This window comes from Myiozetetes cayanensis, unplaced genomic scaffold, assembly GCF_022539395.1.
Source record: "Myiozetetes cayanensis isolate MyiCay16 unplaced genomic scaffold, myiCay2020 scf2-11, whole genome shotgun sequence".
Taxonomy (NCBI): domain Eukaryota; kingdom Metazoa; phylum Chordata; class Aves; order Passeriformes; family Tyrannidae; genus Myiozetetes; species Myiozetetes cayanensis.
In genome coordinates, this window is record NW_026087411.1 from 54,276,607 (window position 1) to 54,299,199 (window position 22,593).

Sequence of the window (22,593 nt, forward strand, 5' to 3'; positions counted from 1 at the left end):
GGGTAGGACAAGCCCTTCAGCAGCTGCAGGGCTTCTGCCCAATTAGGGTGATGATAGTCATGACCCCAGACGAAATTTCAAAGCTGTAAAACTCAGATGTAAACTACTGTGATCTGCTCTGTCTGCTAAGGTTGCTCCAATGCTTAAAACATCCTGATCAAAGAGGAACAAATGACTTTCAGACAGTCAAGCTGCCAACTGATGGGCTTCCTCTGTCATCCACCACACCTGTAACTCACACAAGGAACTTGTGTGACAGAGGCGAGCCAAATCAATGGCTTCTGAGGCCTTGTTCCACCCTCATGTTCTTCTGAACCTGCTTCTTCCACCTCCACTCCCATCCATGCACTGCTCTCTTCCACGCACAGGCCCCAGCAGGTTTCTGATCACAACTGTCCGTGAGAAGCAGGACACTCATTTCTCAGTAGTGGCAGAATACTAAATCCCCTAAAACCATCCCCTGCAGCCATCTCTCTCTTTGGTTCACACTAGCATTGGTTACATGATGCGTGCTCACATAACACAATCTGCAAAAAGGTAGCCTGCAGCTGAGGAGCTAAGCAGGATGCTTACTTTCAGCACTTGCATTCTCATCATCGTCGTCATCATCATCATCTGTGTACAGGATCGGCCCGTCTGAGTCTGAGTCACTGCCATGGCTCTCTCTGCTACTTTCACTCTCAGGAGGGGCAGCAGTGTCAGCAGCCTCCTCCACTGGTTCAGAGTGTGCCCGGTCTGGAGCCTCCACTTCTCGGTCCTCTTTCGTAGCCAAGCTGTTAATTTGTAAGCAGACATGGTGATGCATTAATGCAAGCAGAACAGAACACAAATGGGAGACAGGTTGTATAAGCAAGCATGTAAAGTTCTGTTATTCAAACTAATACCTTTCTAAAAAATGTACATATGTAAAACATCTATAACATATGCAGATGTGTATATGTACTTATGTATGTATGTTAGGAAAAAGGATTCAAACATGCTGAAGTGAAATGCTGCAAAGACTGTATAAAGACAAATCCTAGTTGTTTTTTATTTCTTTTGGGATGGGACCAACAGCACATAAAAAAGAGAGAAAAAAGTTCATAAAGTTGGGGGTGAAAGGAGCAAGTTGGAGAGCAGACGGGAGTGCAAAGCTTTCTTTTCTGGAAGCCTAACCCCATTTATTGTAAATACAGTTTCACTGAAGTTGAGTCCAAAATGTTCATGACCATCACTGACAAACATGGAAATCAGCAGCAGACTGCCCTTTGCCTTGGGAAAATCTTTGTGTAAAAGAAGAGTAGAGCAAGGGGAGATGCAGCACAGGAATGTAATGCTGGCAAAGATGTACCAGCAAGAATTTAAAGGAAGGTCTCTAGGCTACTGGCATCTAGACTAAACTCTCTTAGGTTTATATAAAAGATGCTGTTTCTTGTGGCAGGGAAAAGATAAATCATTAAGCCAGTTTCACTTTGCTGCCAACCATATTGCTTAAAAAGTGTAATTACGCCCTTTCTCTTGACTAGTTTTTACAGTACCTGAGATTTAGACAAGCTACTAGGCAGTGACAGACCAAACACCCACTAATTGGAGTGTGAGACTTTCATTTTCAAGTGTGCAAGTAAATTCAGCCATTGAACTGAGAGCTTTAGCACTGAGATAGTTAATGAGATCCACAAAAAAAAGTAAACCGCCTTATAATTCAGCATCATTTCTTGTTTGCCTTTATGAGAGAGAAATAGAAGTGTCACCAGCTGCAAGCTGAACTGCTGACAGCAGTGTCAGCCAAATAATGATATAAGAGGCAGGTTATGAGCAATGACCTTCTGGGGAAACATGAGGTACTGCAGGTGAATGGCTCAAAGGCGATGGAAAGGAACAAATTGTGCTGTGATGCAACACAAACTATTACCAGTCAGCAGAAGAAACAGAAGAGATCCCTGTGTGCCTACAGTGTCCCTTGCAAAGAAATGTGGCTTCCTTGGCCTTATCAAGTGGGTCTTACCATTCACCCAGGACAGCAATACCGCCTTACCTTTCTGCGTTTTCTCCACTAGCATCTGGACTGCTGCCTAGGGCTGGACTGCTCAGACTCTCATCTGTGCCATGCTCAGTCTGGAGAAGGGGTTTAGGATCTGATCCAGGGCTGCATGGCCGTGCCACACAGCTGTCTGACACATCTTGGGCATCTGAGGAGACAGCAGGCTGACCAGCTGCAGCAGGGAAAGGAGGTGGAAGTGGAGGTGGAGGAGGGGCAGCGGTGGGAGGAGGGGGTACAACAAGCTTGCTCGATTGGTCTGCATCTTCTGTTTCAAAAGCTACTGTGGAAGGTTGTTCAGCCTTGGGTTTTTCTGTCTTCACTTCCAAACTGTTGGCTGTGGCACCTGAGGGGGAAGAGGCAGCCCCATCTGGTGCTGTTCGTGGGGTCGACTGTTTCCCAGGTTTTTTCTTGCCCCTGGGAGTCCCTGATGTGCCCAGTTTGCTGGAAGTCTCCTTAGAGGCTTTGGGATGAGATGATGTGGATGAAGGAGATGGTGATGAAGAAGACTTGGAGGCTGGTGTTTTTTTTGCATGAGAGGAACCAGCTAAAAGAAGAAAAGAAAAAAGGATTTTACAGTCTTTAAATTGTATGATTTTTGCATTGTATTTTCTGCATGGGTTGACTCGATATTTAAAGAAAGGAAAAAAATTACACTTGATACTTCTACGGTCCTTCATCTAAATGCTTGAGATGAGTAAATGTTGCAATTCCAATTTCACCTTTGCAGTGGTAAAAACGGAAATGATGAATACTTGCTAAAGAACAGTGGAAAGGATCGGCCTTACAAACTGGTGAGACTTTGTTTCGAGCAGTCTGCATGGGCCCACTACAACTTGCCTGGACATCATCTAAAAAGTCCACTACCTACTCCAAATGCATGTAGTGTCCTATGTAAAAAAAAATGCTCCCTGACAGAGAAAACTGCCTGACCTTTTCTAGCACATGAATTTTTGGTCTGAACAGTGGCAAAATGCTATGATTTTCCTTACGCTTTTCAGTGAACATCTGAGGACTGTTACAGGTATCAATCAATTCACAAAGTTATTGCAACTGGTGTGCTCCTACTTCATGGCAAACAGCAGACAGACAGCAAAACAAGATGTACTTTCAAGTCCAGCTGGATATATCCAAAAAACAGAGGCAGAAACCACTAATCTGACTCTGCACAGATGACCATCAGAAGGCAGGAGGCACTGAAGGCCTCCTGTAGGTACTGGAGGTCTTTGTCTTACCACAGACCAACTTGGGCAGTATTGAAAATGTAGAGAAACAAGGTTTTGACACTAGCTGTACAAGCTGGTCAGTGATGCTGCTGTTTAATCCTGTGATACTCACCCTACTGAAGCATATATGTATAATGCCCAAGTTCACAAGAGATTTCAGCTAGCCTGCTTGCTCATGTGCATTCCATCCTCTGAGCTGGGAGCTTCAAACTTCTGACTTTCATTTAAAAAGCAATAAAAATGACAAACATCTTACAGTTCAGTCCTTTTCATCAAAATGCATCCAACTCAAACACTTCTGCAGCAGTAAAATTGCATTAACCTCCAGAGAACAAATGAAAGCATTGTAAAGCTACACAGCAGCCTTGCAGCTAAGCTTACCGAGTAAAACAGAAAGCTGTAATAGAAATCTGCTGAAAGGCCTACTTTACTTATAAGCATTTAAATAAAAACAAAACCCTGGCAGATTAGGAGAGAATCAAAATACAGATACTGGCTATAGTAAGTTCATGATATAAAAATAGCTTTCACGGGGAGACTGTTCTCAATCTCCAAGATGAAAAGTAATTCAAAAGACACACTATACCATTCTCTTTTGTAGCTGAGTGTTATGGTTTATAAACACTTTGAGAGCCTTAAGGCTTTCAGTACATCTGGAAAAATCCATAGAAACTTCGGGCAAATCACTGTTCCTTTTCCTGCTGCAAGGTTGACTGTAAAGGGCAGCATCCTGAACCTACTGATACTGCACTAATCTTCCACATCGGGAATAAATCACTGATTTAACATACAAGCAAAACAAAATGAAGCAGAGAAATTGTATAGGCAGCAGTTCATAATTGCAGTGGAAAGAGGTGTTGGTTCCAACCTGCATATTATTTAGCAGAAACCTTACTGAGAAAGTGGATGGTAGCAAGAAAAGGCTCTGGTTCTGATCCAGCAAAGCACTTCAGTGCAGGCTGGAGGTCAACAGAACCATTTACATGCTTACACTTAAAATCTGCAGCATAATACAAATATACAGCCGCACAATTGTTGCTGGGAAAATGTCAAAAGATGTTTCCATTGTAAAAATCCTTACATTATTCTCAGAACCTTTCTGGACCTGCAATTAGAAACAGAAACTTGAAAGATTTCTCCCATGGAAAACCCCCCTACGCCTCCACATGGGTCAAAAGTGCTATTGCTGTTGTTGCTTTTGACTGGGCTGGCTGACAATTTTCTGTCATGCTTCTTTTTAAGTAGAAGATTTGAATTTTGATTAAATGAAAAATTCATGCCTTTTATTTGCCTTTTGGCACACATCCATGCCTACATTTAAGTCCCATTCTCCCAACTCCACTATTTCAGTTTGGAAACCTACTGTGTTGCCCTCAGGAGAGCCATGGCTCAGGTTGTTACTCATACTCCTCCTCTCCTTCACAGGACTGGATCACTGGCTGCATCATGTGGTCACTTTCACATGGATCTGACAAACCTATTCTACTAATACTGTTCCAAATCAGGTATACTTATTAAGTATTACCCCATTTTTAATGAACACAAATATTTTTAACGCTGGAAGAAATTACCAGTAAAATAAGGGATATGTGGATATATTTTATATCTGTATGGTCTCAAGCACTGCATGACATTTCAGCAGGGCTACTAAAAGACAAATCTGGAATCTGAATGTATTTTAATTTAAAAAGTCATATACCTGACAGCTTGTTACCACCCAATTGCATAAACACTGCTTTATGCGATGGGTTGTTTTATTTCTTAAAGGTCTGCTGTTCATTCACTTAGGAAGAACTGGGTTTTGCTGCTGCATGTGAAATAAAAGCAGCAAGTTCTGGATTTCCAAAATGTTTATTCTTGTAGTCATCTGATGTAGAAGGGACAGTTAATACCAAGTTAATGGGTATTTTATGGAAAAGTTATTATTGTAACTCTAGAAGTCTTGCAATGTTTTCAAACACTCCTCTTCTGTATGCTTCAAATACAAAACGTGCCAAAATGCACAAGCTACGAAGCAGCATATTTGCAGAGAAAACTGGAGGGACAGAAGGACTTTCAAAGATAGACAGAGGATTGAAAACACAAGGCTTGTTTAAGTTTGCCAATGCATATATGGAGTCCATTCATCACAATACCACTTGTGCTCAAGTCATATCTGGATTTTTTAATTTTGGTCACTGTCTACATTGGAACCATTCAAACTCGAGATCAATACCTTAAGAACACCTACCTTTAATCTTTAATCTAGCATCACTGCCGACGTTTAGTTTAGAAGTGTGATGGTAAATACATGTGGGATGTACCTGATGACTGACATTTTCCATTTCCAGTGTGTACTTAGAATCACAGCAAGCCATCAACTAGCTCAGGGAGACCTGCTCATTTCTAATGGTTGTAAGTCTTTACTTTTTTCCTTTTTTTTTTTTTTTTTTTTTGAGCTAAACCAACTGCTACTCAACAGTCTTTTAAGATGTCTTAATGGTTTTGTCCTTTACCTCTTTGTGATCTTGTAATACTGTCAAATTAATTGGAATAGGTGATATGTCCAGCAGAAAGTTATAGCAATAACAAAGTCATTTTACTTTGGAGCAACTCATGTGACAAAGAAGCCACCTTTTTTCCTGCTTGCTCTTTAGCAGTTCTCTGGGTCATTTCATTGCCAGCTTTCACACTTGAACTGAAAATTCAGTATTGTCCCTGATATGCTTGGTGTTGTGCACATATTCATTGAAAAGCACAGTGATCTGTCTGGGGTTGTCTGGGGTGTTTGTGGACAGGAGAACCAGAGCTCAGTGGGAAGCCAGCTAAAAGCATCCATGGCATGCTCTTTAGTAACACTGCTATGTACAAAGGCAGGAGTTGTCACAAGACCAAGCCAAGCACCCTCATGCACATGCACCCCCCGTAACTGGCGCTGCATGGGCAGTACTCACCAGCTTCTTGATTAGCACTGTGACCTGTCGGCTTGGGCGGTGGGAGAGGAGGCTGCTTAGCAGGACCCTTTCCCTTTTTTTTAGCATGAGGTGCTTCATTACCCTTATGGCTGGTGGTGGTGGAAGCAGCAATGGCATTTTTTGGTGGCAGTGGAGCTTTTTTAGGTTTAGGCTTAGGCTTGGGTAGTGGTGGAGCATGGGATGTCGGTATTTCTGGGCAGTGACCAGTAGTGCTCTCTATGGATAAGAAAGTGAACAGAAGCCAACTGACATAGACATACACCATGGAAATTTAACAGCAAGCCCCACAACAGTGACTCCTTTTGCTGTTTGAGCTCTTGGGAATCAGGAGAGACTTAATCTTCTGCCTCTTAAAGAAATATTACCTCAGAAAAAAAAAATACTTCCTGTCTCAGTTCAAGTCCTTCTCACAGAAGACATTTACCTGGAACTTCTCTCCATCTCATTTATTCTAGACCTACAAGGATCATCTTTATGTCCATTATCCTAAACCAGACTGCTGGCTGCAAACTAAACATGGGAAATGCCATTTACTTCTCCAACAAATTTCCTTGGCTTCTTTTCAACCCTACCCAACCCAAGATCAACAGGCTATAAAACTCAGATTCCTGTGAATCTGAATGTGAACAGGGCCATTCTGTCAGCCACGGGTTCAAATATGGTTACACAGCTGAAATTTTGCCCTGAGTCAACCCATTCTCCTAAGTTGCAGATTGCTTGCTGTTAGCAACTTACTCTGGGTAACTTCCTCAGAGTATTTCTACTCTTCAGAAACAGATGAAGCTATATCAGACAGGGTATCATTTGGCATGGGAATGCTCTTCTCTCCTGCAAGTTCTTTGGGTACTGTTACACGACTGCACTTTCAAGAACCAACAGTTCATCAGTCAACAGGAATTTGGACTTTATCTAGGTTGTGTTGTGCAATAGGAATGGCTCTGCAGAATGAAAGAGGTAGCACTGAGGACCCAGTGTCCACAGTGTGCATTCCAGGAGACTTGATCCTTGTACTGGCTTCAGGCCAGTTCAGGAAATTGCATGACTGGTGGTGGTGGGAGCAAAAGTTCCTGACTGCATCTTTGGGCTTAGTTTCATCCAAAAGAAACCTGGCTTATGTGTCCTGCAAACCAAAGAAGGGTAACTGGGGATGACCGGGAAATTCACTTCAAAATGCATGCCCAGTGCCAGCTGTAATGTTAATGTAGGTGAGCCATTTAGAGTCAAACATAAAATTTTGCAACATAATCACTGTGGTTGTAAGACTAGATGTCCCCACATGGGAATCTTTATCTATTCAATTACCCCAATTCTGTGCCCATTCAGTCTCAAAATAGCCTTCCCAAACCTTTCTGAAAAGGTATGTATGTTATGAAAGCAAGAACATACCATCAGAATCATATAGGATTTATTTGTATGTTACTAAAACCTAAAATGGTTGGGGAAGAAAGGAGACAAAATAAATGGACACTCCCATCTCTCTTCCTTCCTGTGTAAAAGATTCCCAAGAGATAAGCAGCACATTTTAATTTTAAGATTAGTAGATGAAAAGCAGATAATGTGTTGGACAACAAAGACATTTCCTCATCTCAGAAGCAAAGCTTTTCCAACCTCTGGCTTAAGGCTTGTTAACACAAACTCAGTGCATCACCCGCATTACTAGCAGCAACTTGCACACATCTCTTCATGAACCGAAGGAATGAACATTAACTGTCCAGTGTCTTCCTCCTTTATTTCCAGCCTATTATAGACTAATATAAATATAAAGTTTGGAAAAAACCATTTCACAGCAACCTTTTACAGTTTTCAAATAAATTCTTTCAAGCACAGATTCCTATACTGTCTCTTCGTTTTCCAGAGAACGACTCTGAATGGAGAAAGAAATATGTTTATTTGTTACATTTTGGTCTCCTCTTTTATAACAAAAATGTCTCCTTGTGAAATTCTACCTACCTTCATTTGAAGTTGGAAAGCTGATTTAATTCTGAAAAAGCAGGACATTTTAAAATTTGAATTCCATTAATAACAAACATGCCAAGAGAAGATATACTTTTGTATTTTGAAGATCTTGAAGGACATGACAATCCAAAATAATTTTAAGTGTAAACAATTCTTTGATACACCTTTTACTTATGGATCCAGAATGCTGTAATTATACTTACTAGTAAGAAAAAATTTAAAACTTGTGTACTTCTACACCATTACCATGTTTTGTTGCCAGTCACAGTAGTAGAAAAAATATTAAAAACAGAATTATAACCTAGTAAAAAGTAAGACACTACGCACCATATTCTAAAGTAATACAGTCAATCTACACTAAACTGTATAAGTGATTAAATAACGTATATCAGAATTTATCTTCTGATTCAGGAAAAAAGTACAAAAATATAATGAAATATAAGGCTAAAGCTTTACTTAGTTGCAAATAAACACATCTTAGTGACAATCATCTGATAATTTTGGATTTTTCTTTAGAGAAATAACTAAGAACTATAAATGAAGTATAACTATAACAAAAATTAGAGCCGTTCATTCCCATCAAAGATCTTGCTTTCAGATGTCAGTTGTGATTAAAACCGGTGATTTATACAACATTGATTTTAACAGAAATGCCTTGCCATCACTGAGATATCATCTTTATCTAGGACAGTTCTTTTCATACTGTTATGTACATTGTATCAAAGACTGGCAGACTCTGGCAAAGCAGCATCCTGTCTCCTCAGATAGTTACAGCTCTCATGAGTCTTGTCTGCCCCTTGATTAACTAATGCCCTGTTTTTGGCCTTGACCAGTGAATATTACTTTTGCTTACAGCCAGGATGAAAGCTGTGGTGAAGATGATTGCCTTTGACCGTATCGTTTTTCTTGGCATCTTATTAGCTTTATTATTTTTATCTTTGTTAGCCTCATCTTTTTTTCTCAGCGTCATTCTGATCTTGCCCAAACTACAGTTTCTTGTTCACTTGAGATACAGATTTCCAGTTCCTACCTGCCCAGTCCATTATACCAGCTTTTGCCAATGACAAGCCAAGTTTTGAAGTGAAACCAGTTTTCACTCTTTTTCTTCTGTTGCCCCTCAGGCTTTTGTGAATATTCACTGACTCTCCTCCCTCAAACTCCCCTCTACAGGGATGCCAAAGCTGACAATGTTTAGGCTGCCAGTATTGTGCTTGTTATCCTGGTCTGGTGTCCTCTGGTTTTTCAGTGTCTAACCATAGTGTCCTTTCTTTTACTGCAAGTCCATTGGAAGTTTCTGTGGTTTCCTGCATCTATGTAAGACACTATAATAATTTTCTGGTATATACAGAAACACTGTAGTAATACAAATAACTAATAACAACAACAGTGGCTTGATCTTGAACAGTGACAGGGATGGTCTGATGTCTGTAAATGCCTCCAGATACAATTATGTTGTAATTGTACCTCCCTAACATGATTCTGCTTGAATATGGACCCTTGGTCTTCATGCCTGGCTCTTTCTTTTGCCAAAACAAGGAGGCATCTGAATCAGTTCAGACCCCTCTATTTTTTCAATCCAATCCCCAAGGTACCTCAGTACCAGCTGCAACGTGTTTTTATTGTTGTTTTGTTTCTCAGTGTAGACATCTGCTCCACAAGAGCTGACCTTTTAACAAAAGGTCTCCAAAACACATCAGGGAGGATTTCTCCACTGCTGCCTTGATCAAGACATCTGCTGTAAAAGCAACCTGCCTATAATTTTTACTCTTTTATCAGGAAAGCAAAGCAAATGTTAGTTTCACCTCATTAAACATTTGGATCAATAGAATGTTTATGTTTAGAATAAATTTTCCAAAGGCCAGATTTTCAAGATACACACTTTGAGACCAGATTTTCTGATCTCAGAAATTGTGATTTGGGCCAGACTCTTAAGAAAGCTCTGTTCTCACGTGAACACTTAAGTGATGGCCAGAGTTAAAAAATTGTCAGTATATAACAGCTCTTGTGGGGGACTCACCAAGTCTCAGTGACTTTCAGGGAGATGCCACATGCACTGGAAAATCAGACTACTTATTTTGCAAACTAGAAGTGGGACTTCTGCAAACTCTGGACCAAGTGGACCTATGAAGATCCTGGGCATAGTTGCAGAAGCTAGTGGTAAAACACAAGACTTTTTTTCTTTACTTTTGTAAACTTCTAAGGAACAGAAGGCCAAAGGTTTTCTACCTGAGGGTTTTGTCATACAGTACTGGTATTTTTGTTTCTCCAGCTAGAGCAGCGTCATGAAGCTACCTCACAGAAAACCTGGAGTGCTGAAGCACAAGCATCTGATCTACATCAACTGCAAAGCACCCTTCTCCTGGAAGATGAACTGAACTCAGTGGAGCAAAGCTATGTAAAATGGAAGTTGGAAAATAATGTATGATTTGTTGTCTTTTGCAGGATGACTCCCTGCACAATGAAACTCAGTAAGAGTTTTGCAAATCATGATTTTTCTTTCCAGACTATGCAGAGAGCTGTGTTTTGATTAACCAAAACCCAGGAAGCTGTCATTCAGAAACATGGGACACAGAGCAAGACAAGGTGTCTTTTGTCACTTTTTGGACTCACTGATTGTGCTGATGCAGGTAGTCAACTCAGACAAATCTTTTCATAAACTCAGATTCAACCAGCTCCATTTTTTGTTCCTGTTACTGTTATTAAAGTTATGTTCAAGAAAAGACCCATTCTAATTGTTAGAAAGCTTCCTTTAATTTCCAGTCTAACTGTATTTCAAGCCACAGTTTATTCCTTTCTACTTGTGCCAGCATTGTCCTTTAGCCATGTTCTCTCCTGGCTATACACCAGCTTGCTACATTCATCAAGTGCACTCAGGTTCTCTCAGGCTCCGTTTTGCTAGACTGAACAAGAACAGCTGTCTCATGATGCTGTTTGCAGTTCTCTCTGCAGTTTTGAATTCATCTTTCTTGAAGATGGATGAGCAGATCTGCACGTCTACAAACTTCCAGATCTTACTGACTGTTTTCAACAGCACTCGTGCACAAGAGGTCTTGTAACAGAGACAGGGTAGAAAACCAGAGAGGGGAGAAAGGGACAGATATAACATCTGACCTAAAGCCACCATGTTCAGGTATTCTGCATTGGTTTCAAAATAAAAAGGGAAAAAACCCAACTGACTGTCATTTTACATTGTTAACTACCCAACCTATGTGTTAGAAGTAAGCTGTTCAAAAAAGAGAGAACATCTAGAATGTATTCACTGTCAGCAGCATACTTTTACCATTTCTTGATCTATGAGAGACTTGGAAGGTGAGAGGTATGTATATATTACCTTATTCTATATTCCCTTATACTTTCTGTAAAGATATGTCCAAATAATTGAACAGTTCATTCATTAAAATAATGTATACAATCTTAATTCTGGAGCCACATAAGGATATCTTTCTTATTTAAAAAAACAAAACCAAAACCAACCAACCAAACAAAAACAAAACAAAAAAACCAAAACCAAAAACAAAACACAAAAAAACCCAAACCAAACAAAAACAAACCCACCTGCTTTACAAGTCAGGAGCTTCCTCTGGCACTCAACTTTTGTGGGTGAAGGCCCATGCCTCTCAAGTCAGCCTAATGGCATGAGCCAGCCCAGCTGATATAATGGACAGGCTCAGCCCAAATACAGCTTTATATAGAGTAGTTTTCCTTTTAAGAAGACTTGGATGCAACCTCATTTACATAGTTCAGGTGATGAATCAAAGATATACTATTCTTAGAGGAACTGATTTTAGCCAGCAAATAACTCTGCTGGAGTGAGAGATTCTTAGGGAGTCAGGCAAAAAAACCCAAAACCTTTTATGTATGCTGCTCATATCAATGATCTGCAGAGCTCAGGAGTGTAGGAAGCCAGCTGAGGCACACAAGAGGGAGCAAAGCCTGCCTCATCTCTCACAGTGATTGGTTTGCAGGATTAATCCTCTGAGACAAAGCAGGCTCTTGTCTGAGACCCTGGGAGATAAGGGTTACTGTCTTAAATTCAACAAGTTTTGTTCTCCTTTGGGGAAAAAAAATAGACCTCTGAGAACAGGAATCTAAAAAATTTGACTTTGAAGACCATTCCTTGGTGGACAAACTAAAGTGTTAGTCAGCAACGATGCATGCTCATAAGACCAGAGTTTGTACCTCTAACCTTCTTTTTTGGTTACCCATAAGAAAAAGAAAAGTTTAAGATTTAAGGAGAGGGGACAAAAATGTAGAGAAAGGAACCTCTGAGCCCAACATACTAAGACCTGGAACCTTTGCCAGCTCTCATATGAGAGTTATCCTGTGGGGCAAAAAAATTATGCACAGGTAGCCCATTAATTTATTTGGAAACAGGACTACAAACTGTTTCCTTCGCTTAAAGACATGAGGAAACCTGAGAGGATCAATCTGCTATAAACAGTCCGGAACATTCCAGAAGCTTACGCTGCATGTCACCCACAAGACCTGCAGCACAGCTCTGGCTTCCTGAAATGCAATTATTTAGCAAAGCAGCACCTAATACACCTGACTGATGGTATGCAAAACAAAACTTACTACTTTTTTCCAACCATCTTGCTAATGGTTACTGAACGTTTCACTTCTTCAAGCCCAAGCTAACAATGAAATGTGGCAGCATCTACCAGAATCGTTAAAAGATTTAGCTTGCTGTGATAAAATGAGTAAGACCCAAGTTTAAAAACTGAACTCAGATACAAATTCAGGGTTCTCTACTACATCTGTGTTCCAGAGACATCTTGGGAGGGCAGAAAGCAGAAAAGCAGCTCTGACATAGTACCAGGAGGCTTTACAATGTGCAGCACGCATGCTGCATCACCGTGCTATGCCCCAATACCTAGGGAGGCAAACAGTGAATATTTGGACTCCTGTTCTACTGATGTGGCTTTCGGTCTTCTCCAACACTGCTGTAGGGAGTAGGAGGCAAAGAGACTCCTTGGATCCCCTTTGTGATGCTTATACCACACCTGGAACCTGGAGCTCTGGGGACTTCTGGGGGTGCTGCAGACTGGTGCCATGGGTCAGGAGCCCTGACACAGTGGTACAGTTCAGTCTGCTGCCCAGACAACCACGGTGTTCTTTGATATGCTACCTGTCTACTTGCTGCTCTGTATCCCTTGCAAGACTCACAGATAATAGCTACAGTTTAGCTCTTTATTTTCTGCAAAAGATGCTAGCAATTTTTCTTAGTCAAAACAAAAGAATTCAGAAGTCAGCCCAGTACAAACATAATGTGTGAATAAATTATCTCAGAAAATAAATTCTCCGGTTTCTCAACAACAAAGCTTTATCCATCAATTACCTGTTTTATGTAAAACTGTCACTAATTTCTTATCATTCTGCCATAAAGGAAAAAATTCCTTTTAAACACCCTGCTTGGATGACTGTCATCATTACTACAAATAGTAACACTTACACTATTAAATTGGCAAAGGGAACTTTTCACCAAATACAAAAGGCACCTGTGAGCTGACAGGCAGCAGATGGGTACACAGTTTACAATATTCCACATTCCACACAGCATGTTGCTGCCAATTCTCACCATATTATCACAATTTGCCTATATTGCTTGTTTTTTTTTAAGATTCTGGTTCCAGCAGTCATCATAGATATGAGAAGGCCATTTTCAAGACCTGCTTGAACAACAGAGCAAGTAAAGACCACCATCATTTCATAAGAGCATTATAAAATAACTTCCTAAGTTTCAGGGGCTGAGATGCATTTTTGGAACACTTTGATTCAGTCGGAGTTGGAACTGCAGCACAGTGTGCTACTAAGCAGCAGGAATTAATCTGTTTTCAGGTCTTCCAAACATGGAAATATGTCTTGGTATATCTCTTCCTTCAAGATTTACACATAAGAGTTGATGACTTTAGGAAGCCTAACATTAGCCTTACTAGAGATGAACTCCTTGCAGCCATTACTCCTGATTGTCAGCTATTATTCACTCCTGTCTCAGTTCTCATGATGGAGGGTTGTGATCTGAAGCACCAGCATGTTTTATGGTCTTAGCAGAAGACACTGAGTTAGGTATGTGTGTGCTTCAGCTCTGATTTTGATGCTCTGTGAGCATAAGCAAACCTCTTCCTGCCAGTGGGTGTGTGTATAATGCTTACCTACTGCATCTGCCATAAAAAAATCACCAAGGACTAATCTGCAGGTGAGACATATCTGTGAGATGGAGTGGGCCTTACTCTTACAACTGAGTTTAACAGGTTGGCTCACCTTCTTGCTTAATGTGCTATAAAGAATAACTGAAGTATATTCACAATGACTACCTGCTGAGCTGTATTGGGTCTCCACAGTGTAACATGGTTTCTGATGTGTGGAATTGCTCCTTAAACAGGAAAGTGTTTTGCATCTTCTGTATGCTCAGACTGACATTCTATGAAGCCTAGAATACCAGGTTTGCTCATTTTTTGTTTTCCTTCTCCCTCCTCCATATATTCTTCATTTTCTGAGAGGGACTGGAGTGATTGCTACACATTCTTCTGTATTGAGTGTACTCCTGTACAGCAATAATTTTTAATTTCTCTCTGTAAGGTCAACACAATGTATAAGGAGTGCAGAGTCTAATTTGAAATAGATATTGAACCTTTCCTGCTTCACTGGAGTTCTACATTCTGCAAAGTCAGCTAGAGGGGATTTCAACATAGTCAAAAGTGTGTATTTCTCAAATAAACTGTACCTTAGAAAAAGTTCCAAAAACCTAACATTTCCAAAAGGCTGTATTTAATGGTGCATAAAATAATAAGTGGTCTGATCTAACCTAAAAGTTAAATTGAACCATTTTAAAGGCGTTTTCCATGACTTTTATAACTCTTTTCCCCTGACCCAATACACATCTGGTTCTAGTTGGCACCAAAAGAGATGTATTTAAATGTCATGACAAAAGCTAATCTTGTATTTCTGTCTTTTTGGGAGACAGGAAGTACTAGAAATCTCATAAGAAAGGCTGTTCTCCTTGGACATCTAGCCACTTTTTACAGTCAAGTGATTTACGTAGCTCAGAGAAGAATTCAAATTTTTGTGTTAGCCAAACTGACCCTCTCAACCTCCAGAGGCTCATTCATCACTAGGTAGAGTTTAACAGAAGACATTGAAAAGGCTGCTCAATCTAACAGCCAGCCAAGAAGGTCTTGACTTTTTGCATCCTTGCTCTTTCCTCGAGGAAAATCCAATAAATGGAATAGTATTTAAAAACACTTTTTGACAGGCAAAATAAGTGGTGCATTATTCAAGATGGTCAAGAAAATAAAAGTGGTCCAAATACTGCAGGGAGCTTTTCAAAAGCACAAATACTATCTTGCACCTACTAGCTTTCCACTGTTCTTTTTCTTGCCAACTTGAATTGTCACACAACTGATTTAACAGCTGGCTAAAACAGTAGCCAGGTAGTAGCAGTAAGGGAGAGGTATTACATCAGGCTACTGCAGTCTTTGCATTTAAATGCAGATCCTACATGTCTTTGAAACTGTATACTTCCACACTTATCTTTACATTTCCTTTATGAGTCAAACTCCTGTTACCAAAGTAGATCTGAGAAAAGGTAACAGAATTAACATGGACCCTGGGACTGCTAAATATTTAGCAGTATTTACTACAATTCATCCATAGAAAACCCTGTAGTTATAAAATACATTTTCCATAAATAGCCTAGGTTCAGTTTGAGGGAGTGATATAGCCCCTTGAATGTTTCTGCTAGACTGCAGGTGTTTAAGATTCAATGAAAACCAACAGGAATGAGTTGCTGAAGTTACTTTCAAAATTATACATGGTTTTCAAATGGGTTAAACGCTTTTGAACGTTCAACCCATGAGCCACTTCTACAATGCTATTGCAAGGTGATGCTTATGCACTCAGTGTGTTCTTTCGTAAGAGGAAAATCTGAAACCAAAGCTTGCCCAAGGCTACAAGGACACTGAATTTAGAAATCAAACATCCCTGCACGCATTTTCATGCTCAGACCATGCTTCTCTTTATGACCTTACTATAGGCACAGTAAAAGGCATGCCTACCAGTGATGAAATACTGTTGTTTCGCAAGTCTTATTCTCTCAGTGGATTCTGCTGGCATCCTTGTGGCAGTACAGAACTCACAGCATGTATTGGTGCTAATGGAAGAACACGTTAATATTTAAAGTAGCAAAAAAACCCCTGATTTGTGAAGAATGCATTAATTTACCTTTTTGATCTTCTTTTTTTCCTTCCGATGCTGATGCTTTCTCTGATAAAGTACCATTATTTCCACTAGCTTTTACCACATTTTCTTCCTGTATGGTTTCTTCACCAATGGCTATGGTGTGTCCATTTGAAGTTTCAAAATTTACTGTTACATCACCATCTGAAATGAAAATTAAAAAGCTATTGCCTAACTGCTTACTTAGCACCCACTGACAACACGTGGCACCCCTCTGCTTTCAAGATCCCGTGGAAGTAAAGTAGAAAGACTTTCTGAAATGTAAAAGGCTGCAGATCTGCTCTGAAAAGTAACTGTAAAGAAACTCTATAAGCTTCCATATTCTTTGGGTGGACATCTCTGCAGTAATGGTCTTGGAAATCCATATTGGTTTTCAGGTACAGCTTTGTGGCTGTACACATAAGTATCCTGTTCTCTCCCTCCCAATATGTGCCAAAAATGGACAATTAGGGGGCAGATTTGCAGGACTACCATGGTGCATCCCAGTAGGTAAATCAGCCAGGAATTCAGACAGAAGTTCTCAGAACGTATGTGCCCAGTTAATTAACAAAATAGTTCACAAAAACATTATCCAGTCTTAAAAATCAAGGTGAAGTCTTTCTGTATCATATATCATACCATTATTAAATTCTGAAAATTAAATTCTTTCCCTGATGATACTTTACTCACTTACGCAGACTACCTCAGCTTGAGGGGTTTTTTTAATCCTGAAAAAAACTTCTTTCTATTCCCTATTTGTCTTTATATTCCTGAAAAGTGCTACATACATACTCTTGCTCACTTACAGCTTTCTCTGTTCCATGCATTTTAAAGTTGCTGCTGATTTTCTTCTCTGGTAATTTCTTTCTACAGGATCCTCTTACTGTCAATCCAAAAATTATGCAAATCTACAGGGCATCTCTTCTCCATGGATTCTTCACTAACTGTGGTGATTCCACTGTGGCGATTCCACTCCTCTTCCTTGCTGTGTGTTACCAAACCTGGATGTTTGCACTTCCCTGGTTTCAACAAAATTATGCAGCCTCTTTCCTTCTACCTTGGGCGCTCCATGGGTTAAGATGATTGTTTCACTGTAATCCACACACTAACAGCCACCTGATGTGTAAAAAGTAAGTTCTTCCTTCCTAACCTGATCTCTTTCACTATATCTGACAGTTGCACTTACCTTACTGCAACATTCAGTTTCTTCAGCTTCTCTCTTCCAAATATTCTTAAATCCACTCTCTCCTGTCTCCATATGTGACAGTGCCACCTCTTATTCATGTTTTGGTTCTGCAAACACCTCCTGCCTCCAAGTGGCACTTGCCACTTTCCACTTCGTTCTTTCTCATCCCACGTGAAACACTGTCACTTTTTCACACTTCTTACCTCTCACATTCCAAGACTCCATATAATTTCCTCATTTAGTTTTCACCTTCACAGTCATTACTTCTAACTACCTTCACACTCCTCAATCACCTTCTTTCCTACCTCTCCATTTTTAGCACCTTCAAACCAATCCCATATTCTTTCAAAACGGTCCTTAAAAATTATTATTTTCATCAGACGTGAAGCACAATGTAATGAAGGTAACACAGATCAGATTGATACAGGATGAAGAGGTTGTTCATCTTTACATCCTTTTCTCTCTTTCTCAATCTCTGTAAGAAAATCCAGAGTCCCATGCCCTTTTAAGGATGGAAGAGAGGGCCAAGGACACCTGTGACCAAAGTACTCATACTTTTGGTACAAATGATAGATTTATGTTCAGACTGTAACCAACATGAGAAATTAACACATTTCACTAAGTGAAACGCAATTTACAACCTTGCAATTTATTCCCAATAAATGCAATTTACAACCCTCAATGGACAAAGTCACACAGCTCCCCAGTAAAGCATGTGGCAAAACCCACAACAAATTCCCAGATGGACAAATTGAGGTATGGAGAGTTTACATGTCTTGCTTTAAGACAAAGACAGCAGAGACAAGTGCAGAATCCAGCTATGCTGAATGTCATAGCCTGGTAATTAGCAAAACACTGTACAGGCAAGTGATGCCACATTCCAACAAACAAGCCCTTTACTTCTGAATATTTATGTGTACGATACAAAGCATACACACTGATACTTTTCTGATTCTTCAGATCAGAAAGAATAATAGAATTTCTAGGAGAAAAATATTTTGGGAAAACATGGAGTTCTTGGACTGCTTGATAAAATGACAAACGGTTTAAATTTTAAGCTACAGAAGATTATTTTACTCACTTGACTTTTATTTAATCTAGATTTATAGAAGATGAAGAATATTAGAAAGAATAGCACTAGAAACATAATCAGATGTAGCACAGAGGTATTAACCTTGGCTTACTCATGTTTTTCAAAATACAAATTCTGTCTAATACCAGTTACTAAACTCAAACCATTTTGAAACAAGTGATGTTTTATGCTTGTGCCATTTGTGAATGTGGTCTGTGTGATAGTAGTGGGATCCATACTGGTACTTTTTGATACCTGAAATGGATTAAAATTAATTATATTGATTTGTTTGGGGTTCCAAAACCTCTAATTTTTCAGTCAAAATTTCTCATTTTATACTTCAGTCGCTTTAGACAGCAGACCTTGACTCAAAAAATAGGTTTATTATTACTTCAAAAAAATTCTGGCAAACTAGGAATCACAAAAGTCACATTATTCACAGGGACTATTAAAATACTTCAGGATATGACAGAAGTCAGCTGGTGTAGCTCTTTGTCAGCTGGCCCAAATTACCTCTCCCACTCCTCAGTTTGTCTCCTCATACCTATTTATACTACATGGAAACAAGGCAATAGTGGCTTTATCATATGTGTTTAGTGCTTAGTAGCTAAATTCTAGTTAATGTGTTATCATATCACCTTGCTCAGGCATTTCCTTCAGCACTCCCCTTCTTATCAGCTCCTCTCTGCTTTGTCTTGTCGAAATCTTCCTTTCCAACACTAAAGAAAAAGCACAGTTAAGAATAGATTTATTCTCATACTGTTGATGCTTGTGAAAAAGAAAATTAGAAAAATATTTTTATTTTATAGAAACCCTGAGAAATCTGATTCCTCTGATTCTGCAGGAGAAGTGGTCCGGGTTTTCATGAACAGTCTCTGAAAATATCATCCCACAGTTTCAGGCACAGAAAGTGGGGACTTGTATGATCGGATATCTTCAACTGAGCAAGGCTCCTTGAAGCTTCTTTTACAGTCAGTGGAAAAAGGTACTTCCAGAGTGATATTGAACTCATCCTAGAATAGTCATTTAGCATGTAAAATCACCTCTTTCCCACTGACTGGGCAGACTAGCTCAGCTAGAGATACCTCCATCTGCTTTGTAGAAGTGTTGAGTTGGGAGAGACAAATCCTGCTCAGAGCAAGCAGCTCACAGAGAAGCCTTTGTGACATGCAAACTGTTTCAAAGGAGAAAAAACCCCAACAAAAACAATCTTCAACAGAAGCCAGAAAGTTGTGTTCTAAAAGGAAATAACATCCTCATCAATGCTGGTTGGCTTTCATGGAAAAAAATGCAGCATCCTGTTTTTAGGTTAAAAAAAAAAAAAAAAGCAGCATACAACACATACACACACACAAAAGACTGTGACATGAAGCATTTTAATTATTATGTTTATTTCCCATGGGAAAAAATGCTAAATAGTTTTACAGGGAAAAGAATTTACAGATGTCAAAACAGAATAGCTCCACACTGCAGCCCAGCCCCAAACCAATACAGTGATCTGGGAGATCACTGTAACGATCCATGGGACCATGGTGCATGGCCCACAGAATGTGAGCATCACTTGTAAAATCTCATCTTCAATGTTAGGAAAAGCTAGCCTCCCATCCTGATTCTGTGTACATTTGGACATCAAAATCCAAGTGATGTTTGCAGCTCAAGCTGAGGGCATGTGGTGAAGCTTCAGCCGTGCTGGACTTCATCCTATTAATGCTATGGGATAGGGTTATTTATCTCATCAACTAATTCAAACACTCTCTAGGGTCAGTCTAATTGCTTTTATGCAGATTAAATACTGCAAGAAGTATTATCAATCTCATTTTTACCAGCCCATTTGGAGTGAACACAGTGAAGTGACAGCTCCTGAGAAAGCAAGGAGAGGGCAGTTCAGCTCTTCTCAGAAAGCTACGCTCCATGCATGGCAAAACATCTCTCCCAGCAGCAGGTAACTCCAGCTGCTGACACAACCAGGCTGGCTGACCTCAGATACCTGAAGGCATCACTGCTTGCATCTTCCCACTCCCCTTCTCTGCCAGGGAAGGGGATGGTTAAACAGAATCATAGAATGGTTTGGGTTGGAAAGGACCTAGTTCCAATCCTCCTGCCATAGGCAAGGCCACCTTCCACTAGACGAGACTGCTCAAAGCCACATCCAACCTTGCCTTGAACAGCTACAAGGATGGGGCATCCACAACTTCTTCGGGCAACCTGTTTCAGCACCTCACCACCCTCACAGTAAAGATTTTCTTCCTAATATCTAATCTAAATCTGCCCTCTTTCATTTTAAATACGTTACCCCTTGTCCTACCATCACACACACCTGTAAAAAGCTTCTCAGATTCTGCACTTCCCAAAATTTATAGCACCAGGTTTATTTCTCACACTACGAGGTTAAGGAATACAGCAACTGCTAAACACAGGATGCATTTCCATGTCAAAATAGCACCAATTCCTGGCAGAAGAGCTGGAGGCAGTAAACGTTTTGACCAGCCCAGTTCAAGCTACTCATGCCTGTGAGATCAAGAGCTCACAAATGCAAACAGTACTGGCTCAAGAACATGTAAGTTGGCATTAAGTCTGTGTCTATATGCTCAAGTACTTTGTGGGGTCTGTCCATTAAAGGTCAAACCTCCGTGGCACTCAAACTGCATTTGACAATATAAAGGAACCCTTGAGTGTGGCTACAGACTCTCAGTATAAGCCAGCCTACTTGGTGAGAGTGTGGTAGCAGCAATTCTCATCAGGTTAGACTGCCTTGGGTCCCAAACCTAAATTACTCACAAGCTCTTCCAGTTTTTCCCCACTATTTTTTAAGGTATATGCTTTGCAACTGTGTCACGCATTGGTACAGGAGCGTGCCCTAGTCTTGCAAAGAGTTTTTTTCATGTAGGGAAACACTCAGTCCCACAAAGTCTCTTTTAGAAGAGATTGAGAGTCATGAAGACAGATGACTACATGGGCAGGCATGGATGGAGTGTCTTAGTCTTTCTAGAAGGCAGATGTATTCACAAGCAGAGTGAAATCTCCTTTGACAGAGACCCCAGCAATGAACACTTTATGCATATATTTTATACTTATTTTCTTGCTGGCAATATAAAAAAATCTTTTATTATTATTTCAGCATTACAAGTATAATTTAATTACTACCATTTTTTCTCTCTGCTTCTTTTTTAGAACTGTTGTCTTGGTGACAATGAAATGAAATGATCTCTCATATATCTGTGGGACAGTCCAAAGACTCTTGAAAACAATAATTCTTCTTTCATGAAGCTTAAGAATATCGAATCAGACACCCCCCACCATCAATGTGTCTCTCTAGTTTTCAGGATTTTTTTTTGGTTCTATAAAACTCAATTAACAACTGTATTGAATTAATTATCAAGGAAAATGTCAATCGGCATTAAAAGACATGAACTCCTTATACTTTTACTGAAAGACCTCAAAGCACTTTATAAATTGCGTAGGTTTCTTAACATCCCTGAGACATAACTATCTCCATTTCACAGATTAGAAAATTTGTGAACAGATAAGAAGCTTAAGCCCCAGCCCTCCATCCTCTAAAATGCTAGCCATGAGTGGTATTTTTATTAAAACTGATTAAGCTCAATTAATTCAGCTTGAAAAGATAATTTATTTTAAATACTATTTGGCCCATGGAAAAAAAAACCACAAACCACTAGAAATTATGCTAGTATTCACTATGAGTATCATAATTTTAATTCCTATGAAGAAAAAGGCAGAATTTTAATTTAAATCAAAGTGGCCAAAAGTATGTCCCACTGTATAAGAGGAATGAGTAGCCTGTCAACTTCGGAACTTATACTGGGTGCTATTTAGGCAGCATGGACTCATCATTATAATTTATTGATGATTACAGACTTTAGACTAGGCAATATATTTCACATTTACACAGACAAGTGTATTGTACCATCTGCACACCCAGCAACCATCATTCAAACATCTTCTTCCCT

The 22,593-nt window shown here is 39.8% G+C and overlaps 1 protein-coding gene across 5 annotated transcripts in view; it reads right to left on the reverse strand.

The window, feature by feature from the left end:
• The window catches only part of PHACTR2 (phosphatase and actin regulator 2), a 129,166-nt gene that overhangs the window by 19,447 nt on the left and 87,126 nt on the right, over positions 1-22,593 (reverse strand). For 3 of the 5 annotated variants that reach the window (XM_050316852.1, XM_050316856.1, XM_050316855.1), the window contains exons 3-7: positions 19,264-19,344; positions 16,374-16,532; positions 6,177-6,413; positions 2,015-2,564; positions 574-773 (exon numbers count right to left, since the gene is read on the reverse strand). In XM_050316852.1, coding sequence (XP_050172809.1) covers positions 574-773; positions 2,015-2,564; positions 6,177-6,413; positions 16,374-16,532; positions 19,264-19,344 — 1,227 coding nt within the window. The remainder of the gene's footprint in view (positions 1-573; positions 774-2,014; positions 2,565-6,176; positions 6,414-16,373; positions 16,533-19,263; positions 19,345-22,593) is intronic. The other 2 variants (XM_050316854.1, XM_050316857.1) reach the window with 2 other exon arrangements.